The sequence below is a fragment of the Syngnathus acus genome, chromosome 11, assembly GCF_901709675.1.
Source record: "Syngnathus acus chromosome 11, fSynAcu1.2, whole genome shotgun sequence".
Classification (NCBI taxonomy): Eukaryota; Metazoa; Chordata; class Actinopteri; order Syngnathiformes; family Syngnathidae; genus Syngnathus; species Syngnathus acus.
Window position 1 is genome coordinate 5,060,772 of NC_051096.1, and position 18,991 is coordinate 5,079,762.

Consider the following 18,991-nt stretch of genomic DNA (forward strand, 5'->3'; position numbering starts at 1 on the left):
GCATTAAAATAACCCTGCTTGCGATTTCAGAGATAATGACTCATAATGGCCAAATGACTTTTGAAAGAAGGCACTTGAAGAAATGACATCCATTGTGCTCAATTTTTCCATCTTTTCTTGAATGTCAGCAGGCGGTTCGGAGTAGGAAGTGGGCGAAAGTCGCCTGGCCCGTGATTGACACGGTCTCGCAAGCGTCCTCATGGTACGCGCTTCGATTCCGCCGGCGCCCACGTGAATTTGAAATTCAAATGAGAAGGAATGGAGAAAAGGTACGATGTCAGTCCTGGACGTGTGTGTGTGCTGAACATACCGTAGACACAACATCTCCTCTTCTTTCTTTATTGGAGTGGCGGAGCTCCACTTTATTGTCATCACATCTTCCTCACAGAGCCGATGGAATACTTGTTAAATGGGGCCTGGCGCGGTTTGATTTGGTCGGAAAACATTCTGTAGACCGCATCCTGCTGAGAGCTGTTCCAAATGGATTGACTCAGAGTAGCTCTCACTATGATGCGGTAAACAAATATTTATCAAATGAACATATTCTTAAAAAAAAATAGTTTGACCCCTTTTTTGCTCCAAGTTAGTTTGACATGACATGAAACGAAAAAAAAAAATCGAGGTTACTCTGTCTGTCACCAAACGTCGATCGATACCAAAAGGCGCAGTCGCCGCTTAAGCTCCATTAGAGGCAAGCGAGAATCTCTAAGGCGGTGAGCACCGAGACCACATCCGGAAGCCACTTCCTGATTAATTAATTAAACCCTTTCCCAAAGACACGAGGGGCTCCCACTTTAGCTCGCGGCCCCCACTTTAGCTCACGGCCTCTGCCTTTATGAGTGCTGTAAATCAACAACGGATGTGTAATATTTACAAAGTAGAAAAGCTTTGTGATTTTTTTTTTTAGTTATTATTAGAGATGATAAAAGATGAATGGGGCCTGGTGGCGTACTTATAGCGCGGCGAAATGAATACGCCTATCTCGGTCCGGCTGCGGAGAGAAACAATATCCTTTATGCTAAACTGCGAAATATCATTTGGCTAATCGGGTCGCGCCGGTAGCACCGACAGATGCCAGCGGCAAATCACGTGTCCCCTAAGAGGACCGCACTCGAACCCTCAACGCTAACATTTAAAATGTCTGTTTGAATGACCGTCGTGAGTGGCACTCCAAGTATAATCAAGCTTGCCCCCCATCGAGCCATTACGCCCCCTGACGCGATGATGGAGCCGCGGCGCCACCTCACCGACGTCAACATTGTAGTTCAGGCCGGGAAAATATGACTCACTGCTGATGAAAAGACATTAAAAAGAGGAAACAACATGTAGTCTCTCGCCTAAACTGATGAATAGCGGCTAGCTAATGACCCCAGCATGTCTCGAGCCGAGCGGCGGCGGCCCAAATGGCTCACCGATGGTTTCCATGACAAAGGAGCCATTACGTGGCTGACTGGTGTCTTGCGGTGTTGCGCAATGCGAGTAAAAAAAAAAAGAAACAAAGAAAATCTATTGCATCCTTTTCATTTCAAACATATTTATTTAGTCAAAGTATTTTCTCTGTCAGTGCGGAGTAGGAAAATCTAACATCAATTAGAATGACGATTAAAGCACAAATACAAAAGATAAGTGGGATGGCGGGAAATTAAATGATTGTTTTTTTTTAATACTTTTTTGTTACACTGAATATTTTTTTGCAACCCTATCAATTATCGCCATTAATTACAATTTGGGCTTTGAACATGCCATGAACCAGCATAGGCAACAAACTGGTGGTTCGACAAATGCAAAAAATTAAATCGGGCTGCCTTAACAAATATATTTAGCGGCCGGTATATAACGTCAACGGGGTTGGGTTCAAAGTGCACTAGAAGAGGTCAAAAGTCACATATCGTCATTCTATGTACAAACGTGATGTAAGGGATGAATCAGTGTTGACACTAATAAAATAATTATGTTTAGCTGCACAACTTGGCAAACCTTCTGAATTCTTTGGCATGAGCGGCCGCGACATTTGGAAGGTTAATCGCCACTTGTTTTTCCCCCTTAAGAAATATAAAAATCGATATATATAAAAAAAAACAACAACCTAATAATTATCAAATTTGTTTCCTACATTTTATTTTGCTGAAAATAAAATAATGTCAAATTGTTTGATGCCCACAAAAAGGCTCTGAGGAATAATAATGCTACAAAACAACAGCAACATGTCATTTCTGTACAGGACATTCGTTGGTTTAATTACAGCGTGTGTGCAAGTGTGTGTGTTGTGTCCCACTTCACATAAAGTCATTGAGCTCCGCCTCCAAAGCGGCAGCCATCTCGTCCGCCTCCGAAGAACTTCCCTCCTCTTCTTCGTCATCGTTTGATTCTTTGGAGGACTCGTCGTCGTCCTTGTCATTATCGTGCTTTCGTTTGTGGCCCCTGCAGATGAGGAAAAAATATTTTAGCGAGTCTGACTCTTCTTTCATTGTGGCCAATATTCTAGGCAAAAAATAAATAAAAAATCGGGCACTTTCCATAACACAAATGCTAAATTGATTGGAAGGCAAAAGGACAAAGAAGCGGAAGGAAATGTTCTTGTTAAACATAAAAGGGATGAAAGGGGGAAAACGCAAAACAACAACAAAAGACACTTACAAAAAAATATATATATATATTTGCAAATCTGAGCACAGCGCAGCCCTTTGAGAGTTACTTAACAAGCGCTTGTTCTCATGGACTGTATTCACTTAACAGCCTCAAGACGAAACCATTCAAATGGATTCCAAGAAGCTGCTCTTTTCGAGGATTAACAGATGCAGGGTCAGCTAAGCTAACCCCAAATGTTCTGCTTTCCGTCAACTTCCCGGTGGAGGTGACAGGACTGAGCGTGCATGTCTAAGTGCCTCGAGAAGGCATTGTAAACATGCCATCCCTCTTTCCAAACCGCTCGGGCTTCTCCATGACACATACAAACACCGCAGAAGGACTTTGCATGATGCTAATAAGACGCGCGCAGGATGTCTACAACACCGAGAACCCCTCGCCCCCTCTCGTTAGACCGCAGCGCTGTCAGACAGCCTCCCACAACATCACGACTGCGGTTTGGTGTTCATTAAAGGTTAGGTGTCAGCCTATATCAGGCCCGGAGGCCGCCGGGCTTGGCGGACCCCTGGGGTGGGGGTTCGGGGGTTAATGTGTGGGTCTGCCTCCACTGAAATAAGGGATTCATGATTATTTATTTGGCCACTAGTTGCGCTCATTTCAAGCAAACCTTTGACCCAAAACGGCTTAATCCACTTAAAAGCAGAGCGAGTATTGAAGCCAAGTTGCTTTTTTCTCTCCAGAGTTACACAACCACTCACCCTGGATGCCCTTGCTGTTTCTTGACTAGCTCAGGCAAAGTCACATTCCAAATTTGCATTTACACAGAGCGGCTATGTATTGAGCTATTTCTTCTTATCTCCAAATATGCATTGTGTAGGAATGGCCAGGCGAAGGAGGGATGCACAAGAAGGACTTTAATTAAACATCCAAATTAGAACGGTGAATTTATTATGCGCTGTGAACTGCCCGGATACGAGGCTATCGCTTCAGCCGGAAATTATTATTAAAACTCATATGTGTTTTTTGAAGACGATCCCTGACGGGAAATATTACAAATATGGAATTGCTGTTTGCGCCATTCGAGTGGGCGGCGAAGACTGAGCTAAAAGCGTAGCCTCCGTGTCCCGTTAATTGCCCCGGCCTGAAAAGATGGCCGCTAATGAGGTACGCTACTCCTAACGAGGAGTCTCCAGTTCTCCTGACATACTGCGAGTCGAAATTGGGAGCAGGGGGCACAGATGACGGTGGATGCTTCCCGATCAATAACGCTTAAAGCTGCGATTTAAAGTCGATAGTGAGTCGCAGTTGGCGCTCGACTTTGATTGACATTGACATTACGATTAGTAAAGAAATGATTATTTGCCGATTTCCAAATGTACTTATTCAACTCCCAAAACTCAACAACTTTCAAAATAAGCGTTGCCCCCCAAAAAATATAGAAACAACTGCTGCGACTAAGCTGTCGTTCCCTCAGGAGTCTTATTGAGCTATAACCGAACAATGGGGAAAAAAAATTGCTTAGGCAAGCAGTTTGCAGGCACAGAAAAAGAGCAAAGAGGAAAAAAAGGTCAGATTACTTTCAGTTTTGCTCTGGCTGCTCACTTATTCCGTCTTTCCTTCTCGCTCCAGACATTAAAAGACTGCCGCCTAAGCACTTTTTTTGGTTCTTGCTGTCTGCCGCCTTGCTCGCACGGCTAGAGAAAGCAGGTTGGATTGTGCCAGTTCATACACGTGAGTAAGAATTGTTTTGTTTTTTTTCCTCTCAGGCTGTCAGAAGCACTTAGCAGTCAGTGAAGCGATGGGGGTGCACACTTTCGCATTATTCCCATAATCTGACTCACGGGCAACCTTTAAAAGACAAACAAAGCTCTGATTCTCCTTTCATGCGGCAAGGCTGTCCAAATAAAACCTTTGGGAAGGATGGCAGCAGGACATGTTTGCTTTTTGTTCACTTTATTGCCCGCTCAAGCTTAGACTTGACATATTTTATAATTACAGAGCGCAATTGAACAGAGAGCGAGCGCAATGTGCATTTTACGCCGTATATAAAAAAAAAAATCAATTCAGCTCTTTTGTTTCTCTTGTGACCTCATGGTTTAGACATTTTTATTTATTTATTTGCACTAAGCTTGACATTTGAAAAGAACAAACGAGTCCTGTCAGTCAGTACCGTAATTTTCGGACTATAAGTCGCACCGGAGTATAAGTCGCACCAGCCATAAAATGCCCAAAAAAGTGAAAAAAACCCATATATATGTATATAAGTCGCTCCTGAGTATAAGTCGCCCCCCCACCCAAACTATGAAAAAAAAACGCGACTTATAGTCCGAAAATTACGGTAGATTGAAAGCAACAGCTAACATGAATCCAATGCAATCATTTGAACAAATACAAAGGCAGGGCGGCGCCATTAAAGTAGTCTTTGGGGTATGGGAAAATCTATAAAAACTATTTTTCACAACAGGACCGCCGGGTGAATCAAATTAAAAAACTCTAAAGGTGTCCAATGGTTTTGTATTGTCAAGTGGAATGACTCAAATAAAAGCAAACATTTTTTAAATTAAATGTTGTCTAAACTGGGCAAAAAAATAAAAGCAGGTTGGGAAAAAAAAAAGGGAAATATGAGGGTCCAATTTATTTTTATCTTTCATGTGGGTCAAAGCAAACACTGATCAAAAAGGCTGCAAACGCAGAGGCGGCCGAGAGTGTTTGCGACCATATTTGAATAATTGAATTTTTCCGAGGCGCCGCAGCATTTTATCCGAAGCGGGGCGCTCGAATGGGTTTCTAATCTAATGACGGCGCTTATATTTCCATCAATCAGTAAAACGTCATGTATGAAGATAGCGTGCGATGTTACGTGATCTCAGAAAAAAAATCTTCTGCGCTAGATTTCGATCAATCCATTGCGTGGAACTTTTCAAGGCAACTATCCTTGGAACTGTGCCAGAGGCTGAAGAGGCAATCGATGCAAACGAAGGTGATTTATTCCTTTTGCGATTGAAACGTGAAGAATTCAGAGCAGGCGAGAGGGTCTTATTCCAAAAAAAAAAAAAACAATAGTGACGTGCAATTTATAATTACGCTAGGTTACGATCGGGTTACTTCGAGTTATAGATTGACGGTCGAGGCAATCTAATCATATCCAAAAACGCCTATTAAAATAAACGAGTAACCGAAGTCGTCCCGGATCATCAATCTCCTCAAAGAAGATGATTTATTCAGGGAGTTATTATTAATACTCAACAAGTGCAATGAAACACCGGCTCAAGACAGACTTCATTTCAGAATGTGCCGATGACCCTTAGAGCAGGAAATGGAACTTAGAGGGATGGAGGAAAAAAAAACGACTGTACAATTAGGAGGAAGAACTGAATGTGATTTTGTACAACTCGCAGAGCGGCTTTAATAGCTGCCTGTCATCATTTGAAGTCGCTATTGTACAGCCATGATGAATAATCATGTGGTTTGTACGACAGAAACAAGAACACTGGCTCGGCTTTGTTGTTTTGGATTCTTTTTCTGCAAAAGTATGCTTTGGATCTTTGAAGGCGAAAATGAGCAATGTAGCATTGAAAAACTTTAGGAGACAATTTGCAGGCTGGCTTCACATAAAGTTTGTTACTGAAAATCAGAAAAGTCATGCCACCGAAAATCGATTTTGTTCTGAGGCCTCAGCGGCAATGTTCTGACGAGAAATTGCTCGCAGAGTAGTTTCATCAGCGGCGCGGGACTAAATCTCCACCGAGAAGGTGGATTGGTACTATTAGGAAGCCGTTTGGGAATACAATCGCTTTTTTTTTTTTTTCGCTCGTAGAAAATATCAGGCACTTTACACACGACAGTGGATTGGCCTTCTCTCAATATAAGGGTCAAGGGAGAAAAATAAAACAGCTTTCGAAATCCAAAAGGCTTACAAGACCAGTGAACATGGAATTGTCGGACAAATCCAATCAACACAAATGTGTTTCCTGGGCGGGTCGCTGTCGGTATTTGCACGGATCGACCCGCAACACATTTTTGCTTCAGCTGATGGCTTTGCGTCGCTGCATTATTCGCTTTTAATAATTCATCTAACGCTGCTGTACAGCTAATAATGCTGACTCGGGATTTTGTTTTCCTCACACTGTCGCAACAGATCCACATTCCTAGATGAAACACTTTTTGAAATTTCACACGACACCTGGCTGTCTGGACAACCTGAGCGGCGACCTTAACGGCCACCCACCTTCATCACCTTTGTGCCGCTGAGAGGTGAGAGCTCCCACGTTCACACCTCGCATCCCAAGTCAAAGACAGCCGTGGTGATTAGAGAAATTGGCGACGTTCTGAATATGTGCATGGCCACGGAAACGGGAAATTAAAGCAGACGGCGCCTGACAACACTAGCGAGGGTCCAATTATGTTTGTGGATCCAACAAGATTTTTTTTTCCTGTCGCTGCAAAATTTGAATGTCATGCTGTTAGGAAAAAAATGATGGTGTTAAAAAATGTAAAATTATTGAGTCGCCGCCTTCTGGACACATCTTGGTGCCAAGCAACTATGTTGAACTCAGGAGAAGAGCTTCAGTGGTCAAGAGCTTTGCTGCCACCTTGTGGTATCTACAGACAATGACATATCGTTTTGAGTGCCACTGTTTTAAATTGATGGCAAATGAATTTAAAATGTTCAACTATAATTCTTCAGTATAAATAGAGATTTTTAGACAGATTTAATGCCAAACTAAAAAAACCCAATTTAGAAGGGGGGGGGGGACGTGAAGTAGTTATTTGCCCTAGTGAGCCATAAAATGATGAGGTGGGCGAAATCCGGTCCCAGCGGCTTGCGTTTGGCATCTATGAAATAGTGTTTATTGATTTTACACTTCCTCATTTGTCTTTAATAAGCATTTTATTACTTTTTTTTCTCCATTGAGATGTTAAAATGATACATGAAACCGAGTTAATAAAGGTTTTACGATGGCAACATTTTGACTTGAATAATTCAAATGCCATTATTTCCGATGGGGAAAGCCGAGTGTATCGGGAAACATGAGAAACATCTATTTCAGTTTTCTCAAGGACATTTTTATGGATTTCATATTGGCAGGTGGACGCTTAGCATTTAATTGCAAGCGACGGCGACGAAAGACTTTACCCTCGGAATCCATTCGAGATGATTCCCAAGTGTACTCGCGTGTTTTTATTTGCCTGTCAAGCGCAGTCAACCCGGGCCGCTTGAAAACGTCGGGCCGAATACTTGAGTTCGTTTTAAGAGACTTCAATTAGGCCGGCCTCAAACCGGATGAGTTGCCTCGTTGCCAAGTCCCCGGAGTCGCACTTTTTAAGAGTAGTACCCTTTAAAAAAGTAATGCAATCTGCTTCAAAGGTAAACAAACTGAAACTTCTGCCTGCCAGATGGATTTTATTATTTTACAACAGTGGCTCGCTTGATAGCTACACCAGGGGATTGCGGAAATGTTGCTGAAAATAATCACCGCCTACCTCAGGGGGTCATTCAGTGACGAAAAATATAATTTCGCCAATTACGTTTAACAATTTTCGACACGAGGTAAGAATTGTGCGCAATTACTGCCTGAGAAGGACAGCAAAATTACCGTGGTGGGCAGACAGCGTGGCAACAACACATGCATCACTCCGGTATCTTAGCAACAGATGTCTGTATTGCTGCGCAGAACCTGAATAGACAGAACCACTCCACACCTTGTTGAGGACTACGACCTGAATTAATGGCTGGCAATAAGGAAGACTTAAGTTGTTAATGTCACACTTAAAGGGGATGAAAACTATGTACATTTAAAAATGTCTCGACCCCCTTTTTTTTATTTTCCATTAGGTTCAACTGAATTGGAAATTGCCTGGTGTCATATCTGAGAACACCTATGGAAATCATCAAGGAAATAATCGGATCGAAAATAAATCGGATAAAAAAAATAAATGAAGATGAAACGTCCTTTGGGAATAAAAGCACTTTTGTTTGCTCAGAAATGTCTGCTGTCTGTTTGGACACGTCTCCATGGCAACGGACCACTCAGTCTGGTTCCAGCCCAGGCTTACTGATTAAGTGGTGTGTGTGTGGGTTATTATTATTATTTTTTTTAAATAGTCATCATGGCAAACAGTAAGCCATGACTTTTGGTCTTAGGCACTAAAGGATGCATTCATTTGACTGACCTGGACACGGTGGCCAGCACACTGGCATCAGGGCATGTGGTCAGGACCACGTCCTCCACTCTAAACGCTTGAGGACCCAGGTCCCCTCCTGTCAGCGGTCCAGCTTCTTGCCGGTGTTGCCGCCGCTCGTCCTCCGCCTCCTCATTAGCGGCTTTCTCTTTCCCTCGCCCTTCGCTCTCGTTGTCGCTCTCCTCGCCCAAGATGTCATCCACCTATTGAAAAAGACAAGGAGGGTGGCAATGAGCTGACATGATGGAGTCGGTAATGAAACTGAAAATTTATCCTTGGTGGTTGTTTTGTTTGGAGCAGACACATCTATTATATTTGGCGGTTTTAACTTGCTTTCCATTAGTGCTTATTTAAAACATTTAAGTGCTGCAAGGTCAATCAAATAGCTGCAGCTGGCACACGATCGATTCCCACTCAGTGCTCTAATGACAATCGACCTGTGAGTGACTGGTGACCGGTTCCGTGACCCGGAACATCATATCGGAATGAAATATGTGGCCGAGCCATCACAAAACGGATTTAGTACATTTAGCTTGAAAAAGTACTATTATGGAAGGAGCGAAAGTAGGAAGTCAGTAAATCTTCTGCCGCATAAATGACTTTTGAGTGTTTCCTCATTCATATAAATGTCCTTCCACGCCTTTATGAGATTTTAATGTGATCCGGCGAAACAAGACAAGAAGGCACATTTCCATTTCATTTTAATGTTCTTTGTGAAAGATGTAAAACGCTGACAAAAGTGGCTGGTTTGCTTGCTTTGGATTTAGAGAAGGAAAATGTGACAAGTAAAAAGCGAGGAGGACAGCGGCGTTCAACTCTCGACATCTCGCCCCGTCGCGCTGAGCTGTGATTTACACCGGCTCAGCTCGCCAACTGTGTGGCACGGCAACCATATTTGAGCAGTAGATGCGGTCATGTACTCCCGGATTGCCACAATTCTTAAAAGTGCCGCGGCTCATTTGACCTTTACTGAAAATGGACGTATTGCCAATTGGGAAATACAGTGCGGCACAATTCCCGCAACATCCATTTCCCGGCTGTAATCAAAGGCCACCCAAAGTGCACAGGAGGCTTTTGAAGCCCCCCCACCCCCACAAAGATAGCTTAGAGGCTGGTGGTCGCTGACTGTAAATGTATTGCAGTCAAAGTGTGATTACAAGCCAGTAGATTTATTTTGTTGGTGTAGTTGCGAGGTGAAAATGCACTGGAGAAAATCGAAAAGGGAATTGTCCAGGATTAATCTAGTAGGGAGGTTTTCAGCGGTTACTTTTCTGGGTGCCAGTTTGTTTTATTGTATTGTTGGGAATTGAGACATATGATGGAAATTTGACTTTTTATTATTGTTGAATGTTCACAAGCACTCCAGATTTAAGAACATTCAAAAAAAGAGGAACTGGTGGCGTTGCCATGATGAATGAACGCAATTGGCTAGTTACCCCGTAAACAGTGCCTGGACTTCTTGTAATTGGACGCTAGGGGGCAGTAAGATGTACTGTTGACACCTGATTTTATGCATCAAATCATTGGCATAAAAAAAGTATGAAACAGTATGGATGTGTGAAATTGATATCGGTAAAGGCCGGGATTAGCGTGAAAATGACGATAATTCAAATAGCAAATTTTAAAAATGAAATCTGGAGTCCATTCCAGCGATTCCTTTCCTGTGCGTCACATCTGCGTCAAAGAGACGTCACCAATGGCGACATTTGCTTGCCAGACTCCCCGATTTGTAGATAGACACACTTAATTAAAGACAATCTCTTTTACCTTGTGCGCTCAAATTGGAAAACATTTACGAATGTCACAGACTGCCCTTTAAGCTCAGTTGACATTTGAAATGCAAAGATTCTGCAAAAGGACCCTTTCATCTGGGTCGCTCCCGAAAAATGCTCCGACCGAGTGTTCAACAATGATTAACTTCGCAAAAAAAAAAAAAGCAAGCAGCTCACCTACGACCCGAGTGAGGGCAAGCGCGATAGAAAATGGATGCTTGGGTGGGTTATTAATAATATGAACCTTTAACAAAAACATCAAGATGACTTTATGGTCGTGTAAAAAGTCACATTTACATGTGTTTGCGTTGTAGCCATTCAGTATCAATGCATCGTGCCTCATTAAGCAACTCCATCTCCGACTAGCGCTACTTTTAAATTAGGCTGGCATTTAATTACGGCGCAAATTAATTATGTCCATCACACCGTGGCTATGTACACAATGGCACTAATTAATAATGGCTGTGGTGCAAAAAATTAAAAGAGAAATGGAGAGCGGACAGGTCTTTGGACCTCGACGATAAATAAAAATGAAAGTGCGTGTACTTCCAGCTGCGGCGGCAACGATTTTGAGCTGGCAATTTCCATGTACACGGCGTGACAATTATTGGACAGATTATCCAGCAGATATCTCAGTGGAACGACATAATGGAACAACATTAGTGACATCATTTTCACAGCCGGGCGCAGACTTGCCATGGCAACATCTTCGAAGGCTATTATAGTTATCATACTTTCATTACAGAATAAAAAAAAAAAAAGAACGAAAAGAAAAACAGACACAAACACACTTTGAGTCTCCATGGCATTCATCTTAATATCAGATGTAATAAGGAGATGATTTAAAGATTAATAATGAGAAGAACAATTTAGCCAGCTTTCTGTTGTCATATAAATAATCACAAGCATGGGCGTAATTTGGGCATTTCAATTATTGCCTGCAGTAAAGTCAATAATTACAAGGACCTAAAGAGGCTGAAGTAATGTTATTTCACTGTATAAAATCTGCAAAACGTGTTCGATTTGTGGATAAATAAAAGATAAAAAAAGACATTTTGTTTTCATTTGCTTAATGATAAAACATTTACAGGACTCTTGCCAATATTGATTTCATCTACTAACCTGTAAGAAAAAAAAAAAAAGGGGGAAAAAATAAATAAAAAGGAAGACCTGGCACAGCAGTTTCCAAACTGAATTACAGAGTAACTTTAAATGAGTTATTAACTGCGCTGGCTGTTTGCTATTCAGTCAAAGCGTAACCAATTACAATGACATCCAAATCCTTGGGGCATATTTAATTGAACTAACTCTCATTCCCTGCACAGAGAGTGCAACCTCTGTCGAAGCTCAAGGATCCACTAAATTAATGTCAAATGTCTCCTGTAAACACCCAAATATTTAAAAACAATTTTACGCCATTAATGTGACCAGGTGAATTTTAAATGACTATAAATAATTTAGTATGAGGCTGTGTTCAGAATTAACCAATCACATTTGAACATAGCGTCAGCATGCACCTGCCACCATTTAAAATACCTCTGAATAACCCCAAATTAATTTTAGATGCTCTTGGGGGCTTTTTGCAACTTTTTTTTTTTTCATAAAAAGCTTACTAATGTGGTTTTACCTCTTTATCCATGCTTTCCAGATCTTCCTTGCAAAGTGTGTACAACGGCATCGTTTCCGACATGCTCCGCTGACGCTCCCGACGCGTCGGCCCTAGCGATTCGTCATCCTGGCTGGGTCCCGCTTCCATGTTTTGTTGACTGTTCAATGCGCCCCTGAATAGAAAAAAAAAAAAAAGTGAGCTAGCAAAATAAATACAAGATGAAGGTCTTTCTTTTTAGTTACGTTTCTTTTCAACAACTGAGAGTGCTGGTGAAGGCCAAGCTTATGTAATATGTAAATCTGTAGGAAGTTTCGACTTCATTAAATCTTTGATGATTAAAATCAAAGCTAATGCAAATCTGATGAGCCCGTAAATCCTTCGACTACTTAATCCCATTCCTTCTCCTCGCGATTATAATTTAACGTCAGGGACGGCAGCCTCGTCCAATGCTGATGTCGTCTAACTGGGAAAACAACAAATTGTCCCTTTTTACTGTCCTACTTAGTAGCTCAGGAAACTATGTCTCCATTGAGAGTCATTTGGGAAGTACAGCATCCACAGTAATCTACTGAAGAAAGAGAATAGGATAGAAGTGAATGGGACCCCGGTGGACAAACCCGCATGCAGTATTTAAGATGTGTGATGAATGAGTCTGTTGTCAATAGAACAAAGACAAATAGCAATCGTGCGACCGCCATTTCGAACGACACCCGAGAGTCGCGGCTTCCTATTCCTTATGTGAGCAGATAAAGTTTACTAACTGGCGGGCCATTGACTCCTCATATCCATTATTACTCATCCGAAGAAAGCTTTATGATGTTATTGCACAAGTGTGTTATCATGAAATTGTCTTGACGCAACACCTGAGACACGACTGCTCTGGTTGATCAGACGCCGGCAGGTAAGGCGCCGCTTGAGGGGTCTTGCGAATCAGCTTCCCGGTGACGGGGTCGTAGGTTCGAACCTCGGGGGTTGCGGGCTGGGGGGTGTGCTGGATCGGGGGCGGGTTTGGGAGAAGGGGCTTGAACCTGGAGGCCTGCTTATCAAGGAAAGCCGTCGGGTTGTTGCTCCTTCAACCGGACGGAAAACAGAAATCAGAACGGGCGGCCATGACGATTTGGACCCTGTTACTATACAAATACTCCAAATACTATACCATGGCTGTTTGGTGTAGTCCTCCTTGAGCGGGAAAAGCTGCTCCTCCACCCTCTCCCAGCGCTCCAGACAACACCACAGCCAGTCGGGGTTGACCACATGAAGGTGCTTGCACCCCAGCGCCTGACGGACCTTCTCTGTGCCTGAAGGAGCAGAAAGGGGTGACAAAAGGTCAGATGACTTCAACCTTGCAATCAACGTAAACACACAAACTCTCCGTCTAATTCAGATCAATGGTCAGACTTGGGGAGAGAACAAGAGGAAATAATTGCCGGGTCGATACTTGTACGGGGATAACGAGGAAGATTGGTCTCGCCGAGTCACTGTCCTTTCATTTTTTCGGCCAACTTGAGAGCGTCTTCAAATCCACAAAGAGGAACGTTTCTGCTTGAATAATTCAAATTGATGTTTGACACACGAGGCGCGGGAATAGATTTTCAGCATCGAAGCTTGTTAACCCGGGGTGACTCCCTTGGGGATAACGTCGTGCACTGGGATTCGGTTGCGATGCACTTTTCTTGGTAGAAGCCTTGTGTTAGCTCGTGTTTAATAATTGGCACCAAAGAACTTACGTCACCGCGGGTGAGTGCAAATGATTTAGTATTCAATCAAGTATGCAGGGAGGATTTGACTTTTTGTAGAACGGAACAGGGAGTTCTGTGTAAAACTTGGAGCGTGGCTGAAGGCTAAGCTAATCCCAACGGACTTTCACATTCAATTGATTTTACGTACCAGATTTTGCCGCAATGAGGTGTGTGGTCCCATTGGGTTCTTGAGAGTCGAGAACCAAGTTCTTGCCGATCTTGGCCCCCAGTGCCTTGGCGTGGTAGTACTCACGAGTCCTCTCAATTGGGTAGTTGGTCGGGTACAACCCGCTGAACACAATGGTGGTGCCGTCTAAGGTCTTGCTCTTCAGCTCGGGTACGATCTTGCGAATGTCCGGCGTTTCGGGCACCTCCGTCTTCAGGAAAGCCTCGTAGCGGGCGTAGTACTCGCCGTGGATCCGTACCAGCACCTCCTCCAGGTAAATGAGTTGATCGTCCCGGTCGTTGTCCACTTCCTCTTCCTCTTCGTCCTCCATGCTCTGGTCCTCCCCCATGGTCACTCCGGATTGCTCGCTATTCTGCGACTCGGTTTCGGGTTCCCTCCTGTCCGAGCAGCCGTTCCCCAGCTCGGGGAGGAGAACAGCCGAAGGTTCTGTCGATTCGGAACTTTGGACTTTACTGTTCCCATCTTTTGTCTCATCGCCATTATCTTGCGAGGCTGCTTCGTGCTGGGATGTCTTTGCCTCGCTATCAGCGTCCGCCGAGGGCGGCTTTTCTCGAACGGACTCATTGTCGCTGTCACTGGAAAGGTCAAATTCCAGATTATTGGACTCGTCGTTTGGCGTTAAAGAGTTCGCACCGTCCTGTGCTTCACCTGTCCTGCTAATTCGCTCCTCTTTACTATTTTCCTGGCTTTCAGCCCCCTGAGTTTTTGTTGCTGCGGGCACCTCATCAGCCTCTAAACGTTTATCCGTCAATGCCTCATCTGGCACAGACGTGGCGGCATGTGTCCGTTCAATTGTCGGGGCGCTCGGAGAATAGCAGAGTGCCGCCGACCCCTCTTTTACCGACTTTTTCCTGAGGCCGTTGTTTTGCTCATCCGTCGCGGGAGTCTCGTCCGCTTCTGTGTTTTCTGCAGGACGACCTGGTGTGTTTCCTGCAGGCGAACATGGGAGAATTGGAACAACTGAATGAAAGCGCCAACATGTATTAGTGCTCGACTGGAAAAAAAAATGTGTTACCCTAGGCAAGAGTAATTCATATTAATTAAAATATAGTTGTGATGCTCAAAGAGAATCGAAAGTCAAAAAGAGGAGGCTGCGCTCTGTGTCCTCATTTAAACTGGATTGCATCCAAACAAAATAAACTAACGAGAGCTTTCCGGGACAACTGGCTTGTTAGCTCTTCGGGACTGTGCAGGGAACTGGAAACATATCCTTGAACACTGCACTAAAATGAATGTGCACTTCACTCATTGTGCGTCACAAGGACACACTTTCTTGAGAGAGAGACAAAAAAAAAAAAATCATGTACCTTTCTTGGCCATCAGAGCTTCTTGCGAGCCTGGCGGCGCGCTAATGTCCCCGATGCCCTCGAAGTAGACGTACTTCTTCACAGTGATGAGGTTGGGCGCGAACTTCCACACGTCTTCACGGTCGTCGATGATGCACACCATCGAGTCCCCACAGGGGAAAAGATACCTGTTAGGATGATGAAGGACAAGCTTGTTGACATGACAATGTCCTCCACATTTGAAGAAGGCATGCATTTTCTTTCCCACCTAAGATTCCCCGTCTTGGAGAAAGGGTCGATGCATTCATCTCTGGAAAGGATGCGATGGGAGAACAGCTTCGTTTCTGGGTCCAGAAAGCCTAAAAAAAAAAAAAAATAGCATTGTATGCTTTTTTTGAATTAAGCATTCGATTCAAAAAATTTCATAACCCCTCTTGCTTTCTTGATAGGAAATATACGGCAGCTGGAGACCCTGGCTGGACTCTCAACTCATCAGAGGTAGTACATTTCAATTCCAAATGCATTAAACATTCATCACATGGCTGCAAAACAGTGCCTTGATGCGGTTTCATACCGCACGGCGTGATGGAAGATTGCCACCTGAATAAAGGATGGCTTATATCACACCAGCTCAATTTAATCCAGCACTGAATCAGAATTCTGCTGAGCGGCCAGATTGGATTCTTTTTTCATAAGATGGTTTTCATGTATGAGTGTTTTATTTCACATTGCTGGAGGAAGAAATGAAAAATACACATCTTGATGTACTTTATGCTTCCTGGTCGTACTCATATTGCAAGGTGAGCCTATAAATCACATCTTGAACACAATATATGGGCAGATAGCTCCCCCTTGTGGACACAAAACAGAACTACAAATAGTACAATACAGGTTTTCCAGCACGATCCAAACGGCTAATCTGAGAGAGAAGTGTGAGTTACCCGCAATGGTGTGTGCATAAAGGCGGCTCCCAAACGTGAAGACGTGCAATTCATACAATTTGGCAATTTTCTCCAGGAATTCCTTGCAATGCGGCCGTAGTCGCGTGTGGAGCATCGGCTCTCCTCGCCCCAGCTGAAAGTGAAAAATACCCTGGAGGAAAAGACAATGAAAAATGCTCACTTTTAAATAATCTTGATATCTTGACAAGTGATATGTTCTGAAACGGACCTTGTTGGACATTTGCTGGCAGTGTTGATCGGTGGTGTGAATGAGCGTCTGGTCCAGATCCACCATCAGGACCAGCTTTTTGTTGCGGTGCAGCCGCTGCTGATCCTCTCGGCCTAACTGCTCTGCTTGCTGTTTCGAAAGAAAATGTTTTCAGAGGGTGAAATTATCTATGTAGTTATAAATCTTTTGAGGCTCTATTAAATTACACTCGCTGGTTGTTACATTTACGCATACAAAAGAGGCTTTTCATGAGTCAAATATTAGAAAACATTGGTGCACTCCAAGGCAGTAGAAAACAGCATCTCCGTCACACAGCTCACCTCTGAGCTGACCATCAACTCGGGTACGCTGTGCACCATGGAGATGGTTGCCGTGGAGATGGGAGTTTGCTGGTTTCCATTTATACTCTGCAGTCTGAGAGGGAGCGAGAGCGAGTTATGCTGCGTACTTGAGATCAGAAGAAAAGCAGCTTATAAAAAGATATTGCTTTATAAGAAATTGCATTGATTTCTAGAAAAAAATGGCAAGAGGTAGCACAAATGATTCGTCACATTAGCCACCTCTAACTGTAACAGCGTTGCTTTTGGCGCCACCTAAGGGCGCTGTCTAAATATGGAGGAACCACATTCTTAACAGTTTTTTTTTACTAGATAAAAAGAAAATCACAATTCAACTAGTATACAACAAATTTGGGATAATGATGGCTGCCATGCAAGGGAATGCCTGGCACCACAGGGGTCAAATTGAATTCAGTGCCTTGCTCAATGACTCTTCAACATGGTTACCAGAGCTGAGGATTGAACCCGCATCCTTCAGGGTGACAGACAAGTGCTCTACCACTGAGCCACAGAGCCCTCTGCCTCTAGCAAGAGCATGTCTGGTCCATTATTGTGGCTCTATGATATCATGCGCTAGTTTAACAATCATCTCAATGACCACTGATAACAAGCAACATGTTTTTGCATGTCCTTACTGAGTCAGGTCCTTGCCACATTCAGCACACATGCCTTTCATCACAATCGGGTGGCTGCATCCTGCTATTCTGACAATGACGCCCCTGGTTGAATGGACAAGACAGCAGACAGTTAATTGTCACTTTTTTTTTTATCATTACTCAATTAAATCAATATATGGGAAGTCACATTAATTAAACTAGTTTTTTTTCCCACTCCTGTGACAGTAAAGAAAGAAAATGAATTTGTAATAGTTGTAATGACAGATATTGAGAGATGTGTGACAGCAAACAAAAATAAAACATCACTCTCCAGGTCTAATAAAATCTAAATCACACAATTTATTCAAATATTTATTATATTAATGCATCAAAGCCTCGACAAGCGCTCAAACATTCCACACACGCGGTATTGAAACACACTAAACAAGTCAAACGCCACTCAACGACGCTTAACTTCCGCTATCAAAATAAGAGCATATCGCGTTTCTTTTTTTAAACTCAAACGCTTCTATTCACATGTCAACAGTTGTTCAATGCTTGGACAACTATTTAGAGTACTAATATTTTCTCAAACATATTATTAACACAAGTATTTCAAGACTGTAGTGTCGTCAAAGACCTTTGCGAAACTAAAGCAACTTTACTTCGGTAGTCCACCCTCAAATCAAAACACTGACGTTTGATTAGCTTGATCGTGTGTTTAGATTCGGCTACCAAAACAAGCTAGCCTCCACGTTAGCGTCCATGCTGTAGCGGAGTTAGGTCATTAACCAGCAAGCATAACACAGATACTCGGTTAATAAATAGGTTATTACGGTTGCAAATAAAAGCAAGAAAGACTTCCAACAAGTAACTCACCCAGGAGGTATAACCTGTCCAAGTTGACAGCACAGCTCCTTGACGACCCCCGCGCGGTCCGACTTCACCTTCCTCTCGGGCAGCCTGGGTGTCTCTGCCCCCTTCTCCGCGGGTATGGGGACGCAGAGCGCTAACACCGAGTCCACGTTAACATGAGACCCCGGCTTGACTTTCCACTCCAACAAGCGACAGGGGAGTGTCCCTATCGTGCAACAGATATCCGACACTTGCACCGCGGGGCCCAGCGTTGATGCACCAACCCCGCCGCCGCCGCCAGAATCAGCGGTCGGATCCTCCATCTGCGAAAAAATAAAAATGAAAAATCCCTTGGAACGTTCTGTTTAAAGAGTATCCACTACAACGCAGGGATCATTAAAAAGCACCCAAACACTAGCTTCCATGTGAATTAAATCAGCAGCGGTGGGTTTTAAACCCGCTAGCTTCGACAGTCAGCTTCGTTCACTCTTCCCGCCCGTAAACAGGAAGTGGCAACACTGCAGACACGCAGGTCCCGATGACGCTTTCCGGTATAGATGACAAAAATAATAAAAAATGAAAATATATACTTGTATGAATAAACATTTTCTTGTGTGCCCTCTTTTCTCCATTTATAATAAATGTAATATTTTATTGTATATTTTAAAAC

The 18,991-nt window shown here is 43.4% G+C and overlaps 1 protein-coding gene across 1 annotated transcript; it reads right to left on the reverse strand.

The window, feature by feature from the left end:
* Window positions 1-1,517: 1,517 nt before the first annotated feature.
* On the reverse strand, window positions 1,518-18,644 carry ctdp1 (CTD (carboxy-terminal domain, RNA polymerase II, polypeptide A) phosphatase, subunit 1). The gene is made up of 13 exons (XM_037264349.1): window positions 18,346-18,644; window positions 17,506-17,589; window positions 16,853-16,946; window positions 16,533-16,661; window positions 16,304-16,454; window positions 15,631-15,721; window positions 15,384-15,550; window positions 14,038-15,006; window positions 13,307-13,448; window positions 13,014-13,220; window positions 12,169-12,322; window positions 8,761-8,972; window positions 1,518-2,421 (listed from the first exon to the last, which is right to left on the reverse strand). Exons 1-13 carry the CDS (start codon window positions 18,642-18,644, stop codon window positions 2,277-2,279), a joined length of 2,844 nt encoding a protein of 947 aa, XP_037120244.1. The 3' UTR covers window positions 1,518-2,276.
* Window positions 18,645-18,991: the final 347 nt, after the last annotated feature.

Excerpts from the sequence above, each read along its gene's own strand:
- ctdp1 (XM_037264349.1), bottom strand. The coding sequence starts at position 18,644 with ATGGAGGATCCGACCGCTGATTCTGGCGGCGGCGGCGGGGTTGGTGCA. Across the intron at positions 16,947-17,505 it reads TGTGGCAAGGACCTGACTCA|ACTGCAGAGTATAAATGGAA; the intron begins GTAAGGACATGC and ends GCTCCCTCTCAG. Across the intron at positions 15,007-15,383 it reads AGCTCTGATGGCCAAGAAAG|GAAACACACCAGGTCGTCCT; the intron begins GTACATGATTTT and ends GTTCGCCTGCAG.